Below are 20,211 nucleotides of genomic sequence, written 5' to 3'. Positions count from 1 at the left end.
TTCCCAGTCCTTTCTCTCCCTGGGGTTTCATGGTACACTTTCGTGGCTTTCATAAGGCACCGGCAGCGGGATGTCAGGCCAGGCTTTGGCTCTGGGCAGAGGTTCAGCAAAGCTTAAGGGAGAGGAATGGCTGCATTTGGATAGTCACACTTGATGCTCAGACGGCCGCTGGCCAAAACAGAGATGTTACTACACCCAGTGTCACTTTATCTCCATCATGAGCCAGATAGTTAAAGTTTTTTTTTTTTTTTTAGAGTTGTGGTCAGGGAACTGAGGTTCTTATTAACTAACTATATATGAACCTTGAAAAATCTGAAGCCCACTCCCCTTGGCTTTAGAACTGTAGTATATGAGAGCTGCAAGGGACCTTAAAGATAGTCTAATTTAATCTCCTGAGCCTCCGAGAGGCGAAATGGCATGTTGAAGGTCATACGTGGGATTTGGTGGCAGAGTCAGGTCAGGTCCCCATTGGGAGAGGGGATCCTGTCTTCGTAGCTGGTTCAAGGGGTTGGTTTACATGACTTGTTTTCCAGACTATGTTTCACTCATTTTCACCAAGTATTTATTGAGACTTCCATGTGCCTGGCTCTGTCCTCAGGGAGCTTATATTCTAGTGAGGGAACAGGCAAAACAATAAACATACACAAAGCAAAAAACAAGGAAAGACACTTAAAAATACATGCTAGGAGGGAAACAGAATACCGGGAGGGGCTGGCTTTGGAGAGGGTGTTTTTGATTCCACGTCTTCCCACCTGGTTAGGATGACCGTGGCCATGAATGTCATCCAAATCAACATGTTGCCCATCCCTTGCCCTGGGAAAGTGTGCCTTTGTGGGGACCTCAGCTTTTGGGGTAGGTCCTATTCCCGTGTGGTGCACAGAAGGGATGGGGCTGAGGATGCATCAGCTGAAGGTGTATCTTTTCCATATATGGGAGACCACAGTAAGGGAGGCACGGCCATTCGGCCTCACGCCCAGGGGCGCAGGTGTTTTTGTCCTCTGACAGAAGCCCTAGACGCTAAAGCACTAAAGCATGGGCACACCCTCAGCAAGGGAGGGTGTTGATTAAGCACAAAATCCCCACGGCTGGCAGGGCATGAGCAAGCATAGCAAAATGAGGGGATCAGCAGAGCTTGGCGGTGACACCCTTCATCTCCTTTACGTGGCATTTGTAGACAGCTCATCTCCCACTTTCACTTGTATACTTCTTTCTTCAGTTCCTCACTCTTACAAGCATTCCCTCACTCATCCATGTCTCCTGTCTTTCATCCAACCCCTAGATCACTTGATCATTCCTTACTTCAGCCATTTCTTCAGTCTCTTGTTTACGCTTATTGACTCAGACACATTGGTACACTCACTGGGTTTCACTCACTTCCTCACTCAGACATCTACTAACATTTACTAAATATTTCCCCATGCCAGGCTTAACTAGGATTAACCCTGGAGGGGGTCAGGAGGCACCAGTTACCTTGCTGTTATGGAGTTTAGGGTAAGAAGGCAGCAGTTAGGTAAATGCCAAAACAAGGTGTAAAGTGACAGCTGTGTACCCAGAGGCAGATATGAATGGCTATGGGGGCTCAGCTGGTGCCTCCCAGGCATCTGCTGCTGCCTCTTCCCTGCAGGGCTGCAAGTGACCAGGTACACGCATTCTCACCAAGGCATTAGGGACCTCAGATGTCGCTAGACCAGCAAGTATTTGCATTTTAAAGGAAGAGAGAGAGAGAGAGAGAGAGAGAGCAAGGTTTCACCTAGGGGTTGGCAAACTTTTCCTGTAAAGGATCAGACAGTAAGTATTTTAGGCTTTGTGGAACATACAGTCTTTTTGAAAGTCCTCAGCTCTGCTGTGTGGTGTGAAAACGGCCGTGGACAATACGGAAAGAATGAGTGTGGCCGTGTGACAGCAAGACTTTATTTTTGGATGCTGAAAATGGAATTTTTACATGTCATGGAGTATTCTTCTTTTGATTACCCCCTACCCTCCAACCAATTAGACCTGTAAAAACCTTCTTAGCTTTGTACCATACAAAACGAGGCTGAGGGCCACATCTAGCTGGTGGGCTGTAGTTTGCCATTCCTATTGTAGCACCTCCCCAGCAAATAAATGAATAGTGGATAATTTCCAGGTGCCAATAGCAGAAATAGTTTGCAGTGCATAGCCCTTCCCCTGGTGACTGCTTTCTCTATTTGCATAGAGAGGTGAGGGCCCAGCAAGGGCCTAATCCCAGGCATAGGGAATATGACTTTGAACATCAAGGGTAGACATTCTCCAATCTCATTCATGTCCTACCCACTTGAAATGGATGCAAGAGAATGATTAAAATCGTGAATGTTCTCTATGACCTGGTACATGCTGCTTCAAATATATTTAGGGTTGGTCTCCCCAGTGCTTGCCCAGAACTTGGCACATGACAGGGAATCAGTAAGTCTTTACTGAATGAATGGTTGGCTGGCACGTGGTGGGCACGCTGTGTTAGTGAACAGGACCGTGAAGGCAAGGAGCCTTCCCTAATCAGTGCCAGCACAGATCAAGGTCAAGGCCAAGGTGGAGCACAAGAGCTCACTTAGGCAGCTTGAACTAAGCCCAGCAGGAGGGAAGGATCTGTTCCCATTTCTGACTCTACCCTCTCTGTCCTCAGGGTTGCCCTAGACCCAGCCATGAGAAAGCACGTTTCCCTAGCTGAAGTGTCTGGAAACAGACGAACTGGTGTTTGCAATGTTCTTTACACGTGTAAGCAGGTTTTGTTATGCATCTAGCTGTGCAATTTTCCACCAGGGCTGGATTATTTTGGAGTGGGAAGAGAGGGAGAAGGATAGATATTGCATCTTCCAGAGCTTGTACTTTGAAAATATAGCAAACATTTTTTTCTATGAAAAAAAAATGGCCCATTTCCTCAGAAGTTTCTCTTTCCTTTTCTTTTTTGAGAACAGTTTAATCATCAAAAATAAAATTCCTCAAGCATTAACAAAGAGTTGTGATACCTTGTTTCTCCATGAGAACAATGTGTTAAGAACAGGCTCCTTGTGCCCTCTGTAGAAACCCTCACCTATGGAGAAGACTTGATTTTCAGCTATGCCCCGAGAAAGCAAGAAAGCAGCTAATTTGCCAAACAAAGCGGGATGTACGCCTAGTCCAGTGTAGACCCCAGAAAACGCCAGCTAGGATGATACAGAATCACTGAATCTTGGATTATGGGTCTGTACAAGAATGGCAAACACCTGGAACACCTGCCTCCTTTTCCTATTCCTGGGCCCATGACGGACATTGCTAATCAATCCCATCATTCCTTCCCACTAAGCCTGGTTGCTGCCCTCGAATTGCTCTTAAGCTCTCACTGTGAATGATCAAGTAGGCATATGAGAAGCCCTACTCCTGCCACCTGGGTGGGGAAAGAGCATGGGCTTGGAAGAGAGTCAGACCTGGGTTCTGACCCAAATCCTGAAATGTACTTGCTGAGTAACACTGAGCTAGTTACTTAGCCTCTCTGGGTCACAGTTCCTCCATCTAACATGGAAATAATAATATCTATTCACAGAACTCACAGAGGCTGGTCTATATGTAAGACCCTGGCACTGGGCCTGGCACCTGCTACCCACGCCACAAAATTAGCTCCTTTCCCTCTGAGCTGAGCAGAGTGGAAAGTGGACCTGTTCCAACATTCCAGTGAATATATAGGTCCCTTCAGCCTCTCCATCCCTGTGCACATGAGTCTGTTTGCACATTTCCAGTGATGACACTGGCAAGTCTACCCATCCCACCTACGGAAAGTTCCAGTTTTTCTCCAAAGCCCTTATATTCTTGGCATGTGCTTGGGAAGAAGGGTCTGATATTCAGAAAGGGCATTTGCCTCGCACAGACCTTATGTCAGCTGCCGTTTATTCTACATGTATTGTACGCCAGGCCCTGTGCTATCTCCCGCACATAAGTGGCCCCCAGTTGGGGCTAATTTTGACCCTGGGGGACATTTGAGAAGGTCTGAAGATATGTTTTGTTGCCACAACCAGGTGGTGGGTGCTCCTGGCATCTAGTAGGTAGAGGCCAGGGATGCTGCTAAACACTTTACCATGCATAGGACAGTATCCACAACAAAGAGTTATCTGGCCCCAGATGTCAGCAGTACTGAGGTTGACAAAGCCTTCTCTATGTGAATATCTCATTCACTTTCCTAACAGGTCTGTGTGAAAGGTGCTATTACTGGGTCCTTGCAAATTTGAGCCACGTGGACAAGGTCCCTGTGCCATTGAGGAATGTCCATGTCTCCTGTACTACCCTTCTCTATACTACCTTCCTTGTCCCTGACTGTTGCCCTGTACACCTCTTTTCTCTTTCTCTTGCCCTTCTATTTTATTTTTCCTCTCCTATTTTTCCTTCATGCTGAATTCTGTGAGAGTGTGTGTGTGTGTGTGTGTGTGTTAAGGGCCCCAGTGGCCTTGCGTATCAGTTACCCTTGCTCCTGGCTCCCAGGGCTAAAGAGTCTGTGTTAAAATGTCTGCGGTGCAGGCCAGGCCGCTCCCTTTTTCAACCCTGGCAGGGCTGGGGCCCCTGAGTGGCTCACCTGCCAGGATTAATTGGGCAGAATGATGATGTAAAGTTTAACTTCTTGTTGAAGAAATGCTGAATCAAAGAAGCAAGCCGGGTTAATTACCAAACTTGATTTGGTCACCAGAACAAGAATGGTTTTTCCCCAGAGTACCTCAGGGAGCTTGGGCAGGGCGGGGATCTGTGCACAGCAGGCCTCATGGTGCTCCAGGAGCACTGCCGTTTTCTGGCGTTAACTTCAGTATAAAGTGAACTGGGATGCTGGGGCTGAGGAGAGGGTCTCACTTCACCACCTTCTTTCCCCAGGCTGACTTCCTTTATCCGTCAGGTCTCTCTCTACCTGAAGGTCACTTCCTGCAGGTAGGCTTCCCTGACTACCCTCAGACTCTCTTCATTCCCCATCCTTCAACCTTACAGAACTTTGCACACTTACAATCTTGTATCAGGTATTTATAATACTTTGTTTAGTATTTGTCTTCCCTGCTGGTCTGGAGGTTCCCCGAGCTTAGGGACCAGGTCTGCCTGGTCCACTGTATTGCCTGTGCCTGGAGCATTGGGGGCACCTGACAACTCTTCGTTGGCTGCTTCACTGGTGGGCTGTGAGGGGCTTGGGCAACTAGACCAGATGAGGATGTGGCTTACAGAAAAAGCTGAAAGGTGCCAAAAAAAAGATGGTGGAAACACGGCCCTGCCTCAGTCTCCACCCTGGTCTCCTCCTTTGTCCAAAGTCTTTTTTCATGGCTTCCCTCCTGCGGGTTCCCCTTGGGATTATAGCTGAGGGTCTGAGCTGAGCAAATACAGTTGCCCCAAGGGGCCGCAAGATACAAGCCCAAAGCCATACTCCTTCCCTACTTCCAGAATTGCCACTGCTTAACAAGGAAGCACGGGGACTTTTGGAAGCCTCTGCACCCCAGGCAGGCTCTGAAGGAGCATCCTTCTGAAGCGTGCTGCTGGCGGACGGCATTCTTAGCAAGGCCTGTTTGCACAGGCCAGCCCTGGGGCATGGGCATGGGGGCAGGTCATAGCTTCCTGAGCCGACCCAACATTAATCATACAGTGAACATTTACCGAGCCATTTACCACTGCCAAAACCTGGCCATTATCTCATGTACACGCATCACCTCATTTTATCCTCACAGCGATCTTAAGAGGTTTAAAAAAACCCCAAAATCACCACATCACTTTCATTTTACAGATGGAAGAACAGAGGTCCAGAGAGATTAAGTAACTTGCCCAATGTTATATTGCTCAGTAAGAGGCAGAGTGAGAGCTGGCTGACCCCCAAAGCCCTTATTTTTATCTTCTTACTATACTGTTTCTCCCTAAAGTGCCAAGAAGCTCTTTGTTTAAAAGCTCCTACAGGAGATCTCTACCTGACACCTATTGGGGCTGAGAAAGCTGTGCAGTAGCCAGAAAGGAAAGAGAACTCTTGTGTGAAAGTGTGCTTGAGAAAAGACCAGAGGAATCCCAACCAGGACCATCATTAACTAAATAATAGGAGCTGTTCTTCCTGGTGTCACTTACCTTCAGAGTGTGCTATTCACTAACTGAGCAACATAATACTCTGCCAGGTCTGTTTTATTACTCCACCTAGAAAATGAGAAAACTGGGACCTAGAGAGGCAAAATGGCTCCCCCCGGTCATGCTGCTGATGGAAGGGAGCATTCGGATCAGATTCTTAGGCCTAACTGGCGACATCATGGCACATCAGGTGGTGGTGGCACCTGTCTTGTACTAATGATCACTCTTGCAGCCTGGGACCACATGGCTCACGGATGAGGCATTAAATGATGCAGTAAAAGGACTCTTAGTTTGGTCTTAAACCACATTTAGTTGATTTGATTTTGGAGGAAGACGTTGACTCTGTTACGGAATTACCTTTTCCTGCCAATTTTCTCACATATAAAATGAGACAAGGTCACCCCCGTGTTGGCCAGGAGTTGTGAAAAATATACCTTAGGGAATTCAGGTTGGAAGGGTCACCTGGATTTTGGAAGATGTCTGGCTCAATGCCCAGTTTAAGCCAGGGGTTCTCCTCTATCACACCAATGATGATATATTCTAAACACTCTGCTTGGAGGCAAGCAGGTAAGAGCAATGGCAGCAGCTTACTGAGTTACGGCTAATCCCTGAAAAGACCTCGCATGGAAGGACCTACCCATTTTGCAGATGAGGATGCTGAGGCTCAATGGGGTAAGGTACTTAGTTCACTGTCACTTAGTTATTAGGTAGCAAAGCCGTGGCGTGAAGCTTAGCCTGACTCAGAGCCCTTCTGTTTATATTAAGCTGCCTTCCTCTACAGGGAAAAATAAAAACCACCCCAAAACCCAACAGCAGCATGCACAGGCTCCTTCAGCATTTTCAGTGCTTAGTTTCTAACAGTCTATGTGATGGGAGAGATTTCTCCCTGTTCCTCGTGAAATCCTTCATGTGCTGATTTCTGTTCCTTTCCTCTTCCAGACACAGGAACACAAAACCAGTCTATTAAACCCATGTTTGGAAAAATAAAGTCAACTCCTATTCCCACAGCAACACTGAAGCCCTTTCTTCTCCAGGCTGAAGAAACCTGGTCTTTTCCTCCTGGTCTTAGCCCAGCTGTGGGAACCAGTCCTCAGGAGGGGCAGAAGGGTGAACACACGGCTGAAGGGGCCAGGATGAGGAGGCCGGCCTGAGGGCAGTGATAAGGATGTAAACAAGCAGACTGGCAAAGGCAGGCAGGGGAGATTAGCCCAGCTGGCAGCGGCCAGTGGAAAAAGGAGTAGCAGTTCAATGATGGCAAACATGCCAGGAGAGAAGGTGGTGAGAAATGAGTCCTGTCTTTGAACTAGGGAAACGCCCGGGAACAAACAAGGAAGAGAGAGAGAGAAACGCGGGGCGGGTGGGGAGAGAATAAATATATGGTGGTTAAGACATGAACTTTGGATTCCCCAGTATATGCTGAGGGCCTATGGTATGAAAGTTTGGAGATCATTGTGAAATAATTTAGTTAAAACTCACAGCATAGGATCTTACACATCATCAACTCTTAGAAGGTAGTAGTCAATCTTACAGAAGCATTGCAGCTTAAAAAAATTCAGGAGGGGGACTTCCCTGGTGGCGCAGTGGTTAAAACTCCACACTCCGAGTACAGGGGGCCTGGGTTCGATCCCGGGCCAGGGAACTAGATCCCACATGCATGCAGCAACTAAGAGTTCGCATGCCACAACTAAGGAGCCCGCAAGCTGCAACTAAAGGAGCCTGCCTGCCACAACTAAGACCTGACACAACCAACCAACCAACCAAATAAATAAATATTTAAAAAAAAATTCAGGAGGGATGACAGATTTGGAATGTCACCATTTTGCAGCCCCGAATAAATGGTCATGAGTGGTTCCTCATGAATGGTAGAAAGGAATGTGTTCACATTGCATAGGCTCAACCAGTACCACCCAGAATGTGGAAAATTCAACAGGAGAAATGACTTGGCTTTTTTTACATGTCCATGGCAAAGGACGAGAGAGAGAGACAGAGAGACAGAGACAGAGAGACAGAGAGACAGAGAGAGAAAGCAAAAGCAAGAGGACCTGTAGAATAAAAGAAATCTAATAGACATATCAACCCAATGCAAGGTGTTTACCTCATTTAGATGTCATTTAAACAAAACATCTTGTAAAAAACTTATAAGGCAAATATGGACATTTGAGCACTGAACATTTAATGTTTCTAAGAAATTATTTTCCATTTTCTAGTGTGTGATAATGGGATTACTCTTATGTTAAACTCTTGGAAGAAAATACTCCCTGAAATTTTTAAAGAGCTACTGAGATGTGTATGGATGAAATGATATTATGTCTGAGCTTTGCTTTAAAATAACTCAGTTAGGAGCAGGTTCATGAGCGGGGGGGTATAACTGAAATAAGATAGGCCTGTGAGTGGATAATTGCTGAGACTGGGTGATATGTACCGGAGGGTTCACTGTGCTCTTCTCTTAACATTTATATGTGTTTGAAATTTTCTCTTACAAAAAAGTTCAAAAAACCTGGAGGAGGGTGCTTGAAGAGAAATCTAGCAACTGACTACTAAGAAATTTTGACTGCTAACATTTTTAATAATAACAAAAATAATAAAAATGGGAGCCAAGCACTGTACACCCACTTTACATCTTTGATATTCCCGACAGCCTTGTGAGGCAGGGGTTATTCCTGCTTTTTTGATGGAAACTGAAGCTTAGAGTGGCTATGGACTTGTCAGAAGTCTCACTGCTGAGACGGGGGAGAGGTGTCTGGGTCTAAGGCTGGAGTGGTTTCCCCTGGACATAACACTGCTTCTCTAGGTGGCTCCTGACTGCTCTTTACCCAGGGGATCTGGCAGAGCAGAGGGCAGCAGAGGCCCTCTGGTTCTACCCTGTGTCTTTTTTTTTTTTTTTTTTGCTTTCAGATGTCAGCCAGGGAACTCCTGCTAAGACATTAACTGATAATGTATGAGAACAGTCTAAGGGGCTGTCTCCACCCAAGGGGTATGTTCTTGAAAATTTAATAAACATATTTCAAGCACCTGTTGGGTCCCATAGAAGGTACTTTGGGGCAGATAATGATGACATGGTACAGAAAGTTTGAGGGGACAGGTGTTCATTTAGTGGAGCCTCCCCACTTTACACTCATGACTCTTTGGGGCCAATCCGGCCAGTTCAAGAGAGCTCTGGGTAGGGGTGAGGGGGTCGGCAGGGTGAGGGGTTGAGATTGAGCAAGGTTCTGGGAGACCAGGAAGAGACTGAAGCAGTGATGGGGACCAAAACTAAGGCAGTGGGATGGGATGAATAGAAACAATTGCAATTTAGGTGGCAAACTGAACTTGCTGACGAACTGGATGTAGAAGGTGAGGGAAAGAGAGAACTCTGGAATGACGACGGGCTTTCTATATAGCTGCATCGCAGTTGCACTCACCTGGACCTGTGATACAGGGGAAGGGGCAGGCTGAAGGAGGGGGCTGGAGGGATTGGCAGTGGTGGGAGGGGGAAGGGAGGAAGAGGCTGAGTTCCCTGGGCAGGGAGGGTGCGTAGACTGGGGGAGCAGAATGTCTTAGGAAGGCTAGAGTTACAGCAAACAAGAGCACCTCATGGTGCTGTGAGTGGGGAGATGGGACAAACTGACTCCACATCCTGAAGAAGTCAGTTTGGGAATCTCCAGGGTGGACCTGGCACTGTGGCTTCCCTTAAGAGGCATTACTGACGAACTTCTTTCTAACTCGTGTCCCATGCAGTTGACTTTCCTTCTCCTTCGAAGGCATCGCCGTCCTCAGTGCAGACCTAGAGATAATCTCCAGGACTCCCCCAAAGGCCAACTACATTGGTTCCCATCCCCCTTCTTAACCTCCTCCAGTGCAGTTTCCCACGGAACCTACTCAGAGTCTTCAGGTCTAATCCTGAATTATTTTCAAGCACAATTGTGTTTAGTCCAAAGTTTACCTTTAAGGTCACTTCCTGACGTTCCAGCCAGATGTGTCAGGTGGTTTCCCAAGGGTGGGAGGACACAATGACAACAGGAAAACAGAATTCCTTGCTTCAGCTTCTCTCTGTGAGAAGATAGGAACTGCTACCCTTTGGTGTTTAAGAGGTGAAGGATAATCCTCCTCTTCATTGTTTCTTTAGAGGTGTTTTCAGAAAACCTACTCCTTGATCCTCCAAGCCCCCTCCGTTTAGTTGGTGGGGACTGAACATTCTTTAAAGAGGCTTTTCCCTAAAAAATTTTCCTGGACTTTTTACACGTCAGTCACAGAAGGACCAATGTTCAAATATTCAAATATCCCTCTCTCAGGGAACAGGACTGAAGCTAACAAACGCCCTCTTCTCTGCTTCCGTAGCACTTCCTACATGTTCTAATTATGCATGTATTTACTCTGGATTGGTGCTTTCTAAACTGCATTGTGTCCCATCTCCATGGTTTTTGCCATATCCACATATCACTTGTACCTTTATTAACTCACTGTTCTTTAAAAAAAAGCTTAAACATGTTAATAAAGTATTAAAAATTTTTTCATAGACTTCTGTGAACAAGAACTGGTATCACTTGTAAGATATGGAGGATAACCATCCGACAACATGATGAAAACATACAGTGTTATGAAATTCAGAGATGGGCAGTTGCTTGCCCGAAGCTCTGAGCCTGATGCCTGGTTCTCGCTTCCTGACAGAGGGAGATTAGCAAAACCTGATAGAGGATGTTAAAGACAGACTAGCACCAAACTAAGACTTTCTGATATCACCAAGAGGCTTGGGGAAAGTTGGAAAGGAAGTAACTTTCTCTGTCGACAGTTCTGTGTTGTAAAATTCCAAGTATCTTCCCCGCCTAAGTCAGTGTGGGAGCCATCAGGGTGCTCATCTCATTTTAGGAAGCCCTAACTCCACCATAGTCTGTCATTTATTTTCTGTATCCCTGCTAGACTGTGAGTTCCTTGGGGGCAAAACTTACTCCTGGTGCCTTCAGTACTGTGCACAATGCTTGGACACGGTAGTTCATAAAGGAACAAAGTGATAGTAAATGAAAACCTTCTTGAGGTGCAGAAGACTTAGGGCAAATTCTTTACTGAGGGGTGGGCAGGGAAGAGAATGCTGGAAGGCCTTGGAGTCAAGTGAAGATGTGCAAGAAAAGGGAGGCTACAGACATTCAAGATAAACTACATTGATGTAACGGTGTTGCCTGATGACGTCTCTGTTAATGGCGAAGCATAGTGACAAGAGCTTATGGGCCAGAATCACACAATTCTACGGTCAGAACAGACTCTCACTGTTCACTAATTCTAGGAACGGTGGCCCAACCATTTTTATTTGGGGGTCTTAATTACGTCACTGTAAAGTGGTGAGAGTACCTCACCTACAAAGGCTGTCACCATATTTTAGGATGGAGCGCAGGACTCAGGACACTGGCAACAAAGAAAGAATTCCTTCCTCCCTCCCTTCCTCCCTCCCTCCCTCCCTGCCTTCCTTCCTTCCTTCCTTTTCTACCTATCAATTCTTTTACTTTCAATAAATGTTTGAGATTATTATTGCTGTTCTTGATGTTTTGGTAGTAGAATCCCCAGGACTCAGTCTGGTAATTAGTACATTGTAAGCACTCAACAGATGTCTAGTGGTTGAAAGAATTACACTTACCTGTGATCTTTCTATAGGAAACAATTCCTCCTCCAGTCTTCCCTGTCTATATATACGTCACCACCATCTGCCCAGATGTTTAAGCCAAATGTCTTGATTCCTTGATTTACTGACCACCTACTAGGGACTATGTACTATGAAAGGTGCTGGGATGGGGAAGGAGGGGAAGTTTGATAAGCTAGACCCAACCACAGCTCTCAAGGATGTTAGAGAAAAAGGAAGCAGGAGATCTTGTCATTTGCTCAACTTTCCACTCATCTTTAGATGTAGCTCATAAGTGGGGCATTTTAAGAGTGTGTTTTTGATAACATCTGGGCAAACATGTAGATATATTTATAATCCACCACCATGTGAATTGAGAAAAGGTTATCAGTACTGTGCAGTGGTTCCCTGGGGATAGGGTATGCCAATGCCACACTTTGGAATTCTCACCATTTGTGAACATTAGGAAGGAATACTACTTGTTTTGAATCCTACTAGGATTCTCTGCTTCGGTCCAGCCTCTCTGTTGATGAGGTAAATGACCAGGGAGAAGAATGAAAAAGGCACAGGGAAAGTAACTCTTGGTTAAATCCTTTGGGAAGCCAACTTATAGCTGAGTGAGCTAGCCTAGATCTACTGAGTGTGGGCTGTACTTCGTATACCTATGTCTATATATTTAGAAAGAATGGTTTCAGAAAAATTCTGCTAGTCTTTCGCTTAACTGTGAGTCACTAGGCTCCCATGTTGGAGCATGTATGTGTGTGTATATGTGTGTACGGGGTGGAGAACTTGGGGCACAAAGTGTGTATGTACTTGTAAAAAAGTGTTTGGAGTGTGTGTGGGTAGGAAGGGAAGGGAATTTCACAGTTTTTTAATGCAAGGAGAGTGTATAGGGAGGGGAGAGTGTAATTGTGTGTGAGTGTGTATGTAGTGCAAGTGGCGGGCAGAATGACGTCAACAGCCAGCCTCCTAGAGATGCAGACAGTGGTATAAGGTCTGAAGTGCTGTAGCAGGTGATTGTTTTCCTTTTAGACCAGCACACAGGTCTTTGAGGAACCCTTGACTTTCTCCTTCTCCTTGTCTTGTTAAAAAGGGATTAGAGTCCAATTAAGTCATTTAATCCCAAGGTAGAGATTCATGTTTAAAAACAAGATTTACAGCTTAATAAAAATTACATCAGTGCAAGTTGAGGTTTGTCTTTTCGAGTTGTCACCTGCATGGTTCCAAAGAGTGTTTATAGCAGAATACCTGACATGCAATTCTTAATTACTTTGCCTTGTACCTCTGGTCCTTCATCTTTTAAAGCATCCTTCAACCTAAATAGCCTCATGCTGTTAGAAGTAGTTCTGCTTCTGGATTGCCAGGACGGCCCCTTGGCTTATCTCCCTTCACTTGGCAACTCAGTGGCCAGGCTTAATAATAACAGCAGTTGTGTTAATAACAACAGTATTAAGAGCTAATGCTTATTGGGTACTCAGTATGTGCCAGGCATTGTGCTAAGCACTTTACGTACATAATCTCATTAAATGCTCCATATGAAAACCACCAGGGCTGGCTTCAAGGGTATGTGACATGTGTAGTCACACAGGGCTCTGTGCTCAGAAGGGCCCTTCACTTGGTCTGATGCTCTGCTGTTGCCATCTTGAAATTCTTAATCATTTTTGACCTGCATTTTCATTTTTCACTGGGCCTTGCAAAGTATATAGCTAGTCCTGAAAACACCCAATAACCCATAGTTTCTTTTTCTTTCTTTTTCTTCCCTGTCACGTGATGCCTGATACATTACTGGAGGATGGAACAGTGAAGGTTAAACTGTGATCCCAGAAAACAGATGTCATTATCTCCTTGGAGGGAAGTTCTCTAAGGGACAGGAACCATGCCATGGCTCTTAGCAAGGGAAAGCAAACCCCCCTCCTCTAAACCTCAGTTTTCTCATCTGTAAAATGGGGGTAACAATAGCAATAATAATAATACCTAGCTCACAGGCTGTTTCAAGGATGAAATGAGATCATGTATAGACAGTTCTGACACATAATGACATTAGTTGTTATTAATGCATTATGGGGGCTTAGCAGGTACTAAAGATCCAATATTGCTTGTGACACGGTGTGGGTCACTTGCCCAACTCCAAGGTGCCCTTATCCCAGGGGTTTGTTCCCTACCTGCCCCACAGAGCTGGGAGGAGCATCCGCTTTCTCCATGTGCTGAGTGATCACAGAGGGGTTGCTGGAGCTGATGAGCACTGGGGTGCTGATCTCCACCATATGGTGCCCCGAGGGAGAGTGCACCATCCTGTTGAGGGTGTTCAAGGCTGTCATGATGGAGAACTGCCCGGGCCCCTTCCTCCTGGACCCCGGGCCCCTTCGGAGTGTGGGTGCGTTGGTCGCCTTGCCTCTGGAGGATGACACCAGGGACATGCCTTTTGTGTGGGATGACTGACGGCCTTTTTTCTTCTGTAGGAGGTGTCTTGCAGTGAGGTTTGGCTGAAAAGGCAAAAGGTCTGATGAGAATTTAGGCATCCTGATCTCGTGTGAGCGGCTGTGTCTTACCCAGGCTAGTCTGAAGTCGGCTCAGATGCCACTGCCTCAGTTGTCATTCCTTGGTCAGCTTCCACCTGTTATCAGTATATCCCAATTCCTTTACTATATCCATCAATTCTCACAACTCTCCTGCAACGTAGCTACGACTCTTACTGAGGTCTGAAGAATTTAAAACAAGCCATGATACTCTACTCTGATTTTCCCGTCTCTCTCAGCATCATCCCAGCCTCCTTTACCTGGGGGACCCTTCCCTCTTCCTCTAGCCACCCCTGAATCCCCACCTCCACCCTTAACTTGGCTGTTTGCCCTTCTCAGTGTTCCTGCAGCCCCCATGCTTTCCCACTCCACACGGTAATCATTTATCTTCCTTTCCTCCGCTGGACTGTTAGCTGCCTGAGGGCTGAGACCTTATACACGTGTTCTCTGCTGTATCCCCGAGTGGGTGCTCAGTGAGTGTTTGTGCAATAATGAGTGGATGAAGTTGCTCAAGTTCATACGTTTGATAAGTGTTTAACCAGAATGTAAATCCATTCAGGACCCTGGATCACCTAAGGCTAAGACCACCTTTTACTACTTCCTTTAAATACTTTGACCTCATCACCATTCTCTCTTGTTCTATACCTCTTACCATCAGTGGTGTGCTGGTACATCAGAAAAACAAACAAAACAAACAAACAAATGACCCCCCTCACCCCAATCTGTAGAGTTTACCAATCTCTGTGGTGTAAAGATCTACCAATGGTTTAACAACTGGCTAGCAAGATTCCTGAAAACCTAACACCCAGCCCTTGCCATCTAGCTCCAGCCTGCTCTAGCACCACCACTGACTATTGTATTTTGAGTACCCTGCCCACCAAGGGCCCTGTGAGTTCATGTCGTTCAGAAATCGGAAATATGCTGACAAAGGGGATTGTGTGAATAAACTTTCCAGGACAGTTACTTAAACTTCCATCATGATGATTGTTACCAGTTGCCCTCTAAAAGCACGTGTCTCATTCTAGTTTAGAGATTCACCTATAGAGGTAAAAGGGAGTTTGCTCCTTTAAGAACTTTTTCTTCATTTAAGAACTTTTTAATAACAATGTGAGGATGATTAAGATGATTAATATAGTTGAGATAGAAAATTTTAGAAAAGATGCAGTTCCTGCCACCAGAAGCTTGTAATATTGTGAAAAGAAACCAACAAGTAGGGGAAGGGGCATTATTATGCCCACTTTAAAGACAAGAGAGCTGAAGGGGTGACATACATGGCAGAGCCAGCATGTAAACAACCAAACAAGAAAAGACCGGGCGGTAATAAATGCTCTCATGTGTCAGAGGGTGACTGCGGGAGGCGGCTACTTTAGATTGGTGGGGGGCTGTCAAGGAAGACCTGCTGAGAAGGTGACATTCAAGCTGAGACACAGATGCCAAGAAGGAACCAGCCATGTGAAGACAAGCATGAGAACATTCCAGGAGAGGGATTGCAAGCTAGTGGAAAGATCCCGAAGAGGGAGAAAGCTCAGGCTGTTTGAGAAAACGATGTGAAAGAACCAGAAAGAAGTGAGGAACAGGTGGTAAAGAGGAGACCATGGAGGCAGGCAGGATCCGGATCGCATACGACTGGGAGGCTCTGAGTCTATTGACTGTAATAGGAAGCCTTTGGCAGGATTTAGGTGGAAGGGCGACGTGATCTGATGTATGCTTTTATTTAGAAGCTCATGCTATGGTTTGACAGTTTCCTCCTTAGCGTCTGACCCAGCCATCCCACTCCTAGGTAATTACCCAAGAGAAATGAAAACTCAGGCTCGCTGAAAACTTGGTATGCACGTGTTTATAGCTGCTTTAGTGATAGCTGCCAGACAGTTGGAAACAATCACAGTGTCTTTCAGTCGGCGAATGGATGACAGACTCCGGCACGTCCGCATCGTGGAGTATGACTCAACAAAGAAAAGGCACGAGCTGCCAATACACCCGACAGCATGGATGAACCTCAAAGGCATTATGCTAAGTGAAGGCAGCCAGACTCCAAAGGCTACATTCTATGTGATTCCATTTCTGTGACATTCTGGAAAAGGAAAACTGCAGGAACCGAAGACAGATCAGTGGGTGCCAGGAGTTGCAGTCAGGGAAGGAGCGGACTTCCAAGAGGCAGCCTGCCCTCATATTTTTTGGCAAGTGTTGGAACTATTTTATATCTTGATGGTAGTGTGGTTATACTGTATGCATTTATCAGAATGCAGAGACACCAAAAAGAGCAAATTTTACTGTATGTAAATAAAAATAAATGCATAAAAAGCTCACTCTGGCTGCTATGCAGAAATGCCAGACCGGAAGGAGGGAGATCAACTGGGAAATTACTGAAATCATTTAGGGCGCTTCTGATGGAAGCCTGGACCATGTCTCATGTTCCCCCAGAGCACCCATCCCGCCACTGTTCACCCAGTAAGACGATAATACACGCTCTCTGAGTTGACTGAGTAAAGTTCTTTCTGGTCATTCATAGCCACGATGAAATAAGTTAATTTTTTTCTGCCTTCAGCTAATTGTTCTGCCCCCAGGTGAGCAATACCGTGGGTGTTTCCATCAGCAACACAGACAAAGAGCCCCGTGTGACTCTGGGTCTTCCCTGTCCTCTGCCAGGGTGATTAATAGCTCAGCGGGGGAAGGACTGCAGAGCTCTTCAATTTGCACCCACTCATTAGAAACAATATCCTTGAGGTCCACTGGGCTGAGCGAGGTTCGTATAACCCAGGCAGGCCCCGCTGGAGAAGTCCTGACAAGAACGGGCATAAGCTCCGCGTTTGTTTTACCACCTTTTACCCAGATGCAATTCAATAAGTCAAACGATAACATTAACAAGAAAAATCCTGTTTATGCCAAAAAGCCCACCTCACTCTCAGGAGAAAGCTCTCCTTCCTTCCAATTGCTTTGCATGGCGCTGGTAGTTCAAAACTTATTTAAAGGGTTCTCGGCAAGTGCTGGTCTTAATGAAATGACTGGAATCAAATTTTAAGTACTGCTTTAAAAAGCTCAATTTAGATTTCAAGTAATTTTTGAAAACCAGGTTCCCAGATTACAGCAACCACTTGATTATCTTTTCCCCTCCTAGCAATTAGGAGAACAGGACCCTAGTTTGATGATGACTGTGAGGGTTCTTGTAATCACTAATTTTAGAGGTGGAGTAGTGGGGAGAGTATCCAAATGAATAATCATTAAATGTAGAAGTTTTGGAAAAAAAGGATATCAGAAATGGGTAATGAAGTCAGTGATGCCTTTTTTCCCCAGACCTATGAAGAAGCTTCTTGAAATAATACAGGGGACCATGCAAGCTCTAATCTGCAAAAATTTAAGCACCTCCTATGTATCCAACTAGGATTAGTTGTAGCTCATCTCTGTCCTCGGAGACTTAACGGTTATCTCCCAAACATCGTAATTGTTCCTCTTCAGCATATGTTGCTTGATCCAGCAAATGGCTCTACCACTGACCCACACAAATCCGAAAATGGGGCGTGATCCTTGACCACTGCCTCACCCCTATCCCCCGCTCCTGTGGATCTACCTCCTAAGAGGTCCTGGAATCTGTCCAGTTGTTTCCAATCTACTAGTCAAAGCTACAATCATTTTCTAACTGAGCCATGTAGTAGCCTCCTAATTGATCTTTCTGCTTTTTTTAAATCCCTCCTCCTCAAATTATTCTTCCCACTGCATCCAGAGCAATCTTTAAGAACCCCAAATCTGATGGAGTCACTGCCTTACTTTAAATTTATCAGTGGTGTCTTCTGACTTCTGGGTCAAGTCCAAACTTCTTATGATACAGCAGAGGTGAGGATGCTCAGCAAATACTCCAAGTAGTCCCCTATACTTCTCAGCTGATTTCAAGCCAGGTGGGACTATGTGACTGGTTCAGGCCAATGGACAAATGTGGGAGTGGGAGTGACAAATGTCACAGAGCTGAGGCCTTTGCTGATACACAGCTCACTCTTCTTTACTCTTCCCTGCCATGAAACCTAGGAAGTCCATATGTTCCAGATGGCACGGCTACAAGATGGCCCAGCCTCATCAGTCTGGGTTCCTCAGTGACTGTGTGAGCACAGCCTCTCACCATTCTGTGCTGAACATGTAATATGGATTCAAAATAACTTTTTCTTTGTGAAGCCACTGAGATACAGGGGCTGTTTATTACCATAGCATAACCTAGCTCATCCTGACTAATGCAGGAAGGTTTACAAAGTCTCCTGTGGTGTGTGTCCCATTTACTTCCCTGGCTTCATTTTTTTTTTTTTTTTTTTTGTCTCTCTCTTACTCTCTAAGCTCCAGCTCTAGTATTCTTTGGTCCTTTGGAGGCACCACACTTCCTCATCCTGCAGGACTTTTGCACATGTTACCTCCATTCCCTAAAACACTCTTCCCTCCATGCTTGCTCCTCATCATTTGTCAGATCTTGGCTTACAAGGCATTTGCTGACACCCTACCCAGGTAAGTTGAACATCATACTCTCCTCCCCCCAATAGTTCCCTCTCCTTCAGTCTTTGCATCATTCATCACACTTATAATTATTTATTCATGTCTGCCCCTACAATCCTTGAAAGTAGGGACTCATATCTGTCTTGTATCACTGGAACTTAGCACAGGACCTGACATGGCAGGCACTCAATGAAAAATAAGTTGGATGATTGAATATATATTTAGGACAGGGTCACGTTGAAAGGTATGTTCTCTGAATTTTTTTCCTGGTCAGTCGGACCACCTCCCAAATATTTTTTTCATTCATTCACTTGTGAAGCTAATTTTTTTTTATGAAGTACCTGCTCTGTGTTGGGCTAGCCTGTGAAGTACAAGCCACACACCCATCAGGTGTTCTGAGAAGAAAGAGACAACTGAGTATTCAACTAGTTGCTGGAATTTTATGGAAAAAGAAGATTTCTAGCTGAGCCTCATAAAATGAGTGAAGTTGAACACGTAGAGAGAATTGGGTGGCTGTACCTGGAAGGGGCTTCAACAAGAGAAAAAGCACGATCATTTAGTGGAGAGAGTAGGAAGACCAGCCTCTCTGGACCATTCCTCTTCCCCTCCCTTCCGTCTTTCATTCCTTCCATACAGATTGAGATGAGAGGGTGAGGGAACCTTGACAGCTGGGCAGTGTTCTGGGCACACCATTCACTTCAGAACCCGCTTCGGCTCTTACGAATGGTAGAACTGGTCCCTTCTTTCCAACTCTGCCTCTGTTCTGTTTCACCCTACCCTCCTAGAGGGCAGGGAGCATACCTTCTACTTCTTTTATAGCTCAGCACCGCTAGCTTTTAATGCTTTATGCCTGGTAAGCACCCAATAAGTGCAGTTAAACAGTGAAACCTCTCTTTTAAATTTGTAATGACCTGCTTCAAGCTGGGGTGAGAATGATGGCTAGAGAGGTTAGGGGCTATAGGTTATATTACTATCCTGGAGAAATAGGTAGATAGCCTAGCATGTGTTCTTTCTTTTTTTTTCAAAGTAGATTTAAAAAAACAATAGAAGTAATATGTGCTCATTTCTGAAGATTTACAAAATACAAGTCAGCAGAAGAACATGAAAATTATCTAGAATCTCACCATCTGGTGATGACCACTGTTAATATCTTGGTACATAGTCTTCTAGCCCTTTATCCATTTATATATACACATATGTATTTACAAAGCTAGTTTCAAGCAGTTAATTATTTTTAATTGTGGTAAAAAACACATAACAAAATTTACTATAATAACCATCTTTAAGTATACAGTTCAGTAGTGTTAATTTTATCCACATTGTAATAGAGCTCCAGAATTTCATCTTCTAAATCTGAAACTTTATACTCATTAAACTTTATTTTACTTACCAATAAATCACAAACATATTTCCATAATACCAGATACTCCATGATATTGAGTATTCTCCTTTAACATTATTTTTAATGGGTATATATTTTTCCATCACCATAATTTAAAAAAACTAAATCCTTATTGTTGAGTTTTAGATTATTTCTGGGTTTTCACCACTATGCACAATGCTACAATGAACATTTTT

General features: G+C 45.1%; 1 protein-coding gene across 3 annotated transcripts in view; it reads right to left on the bottom strand.

The window, feature by feature from the left end:
- SH3RF2 (SH3 domain containing ring finger 2) overlaps nucleotides 1-20,211 on the bottom strand; it is a 143,275-nt gene that overhangs the window by 57,313 nt on the left and 65,751 nt on the right. For all 3 annotated transcript variants that reach the window (XM_067732143.1, XM_067732142.1, XM_067732144.1), the window contains exon 5: nucleotides 13,810-14,130. In XM_067732143.1, the coding sequence (XP_067588244.1) occupies nucleotides 13,810-14,130 (321 nt within the window). The remainder of the gene's footprint in view (nucleotides 1-13,809; nucleotides 14,131-20,211) is intronic.

The sequence above is a fragment of the Pseudorca crassidens genome, chromosome 3, assembly GCF_039906515.1.
Source record: "Pseudorca crassidens isolate mPseCra1 chromosome 3, mPseCra1.hap1, whole genome shotgun sequence".
Classification (NCBI taxonomy): domain Eukaryota; kingdom Metazoa; phylum Chordata; class Mammalia; order Artiodactyla; family Delphinidae; genus Pseudorca; species Pseudorca crassidens.
Note: the sequence above shows the minus strand (reverse complement) of the source record. Positions and strands in the feature narration are given on the sequence as shown.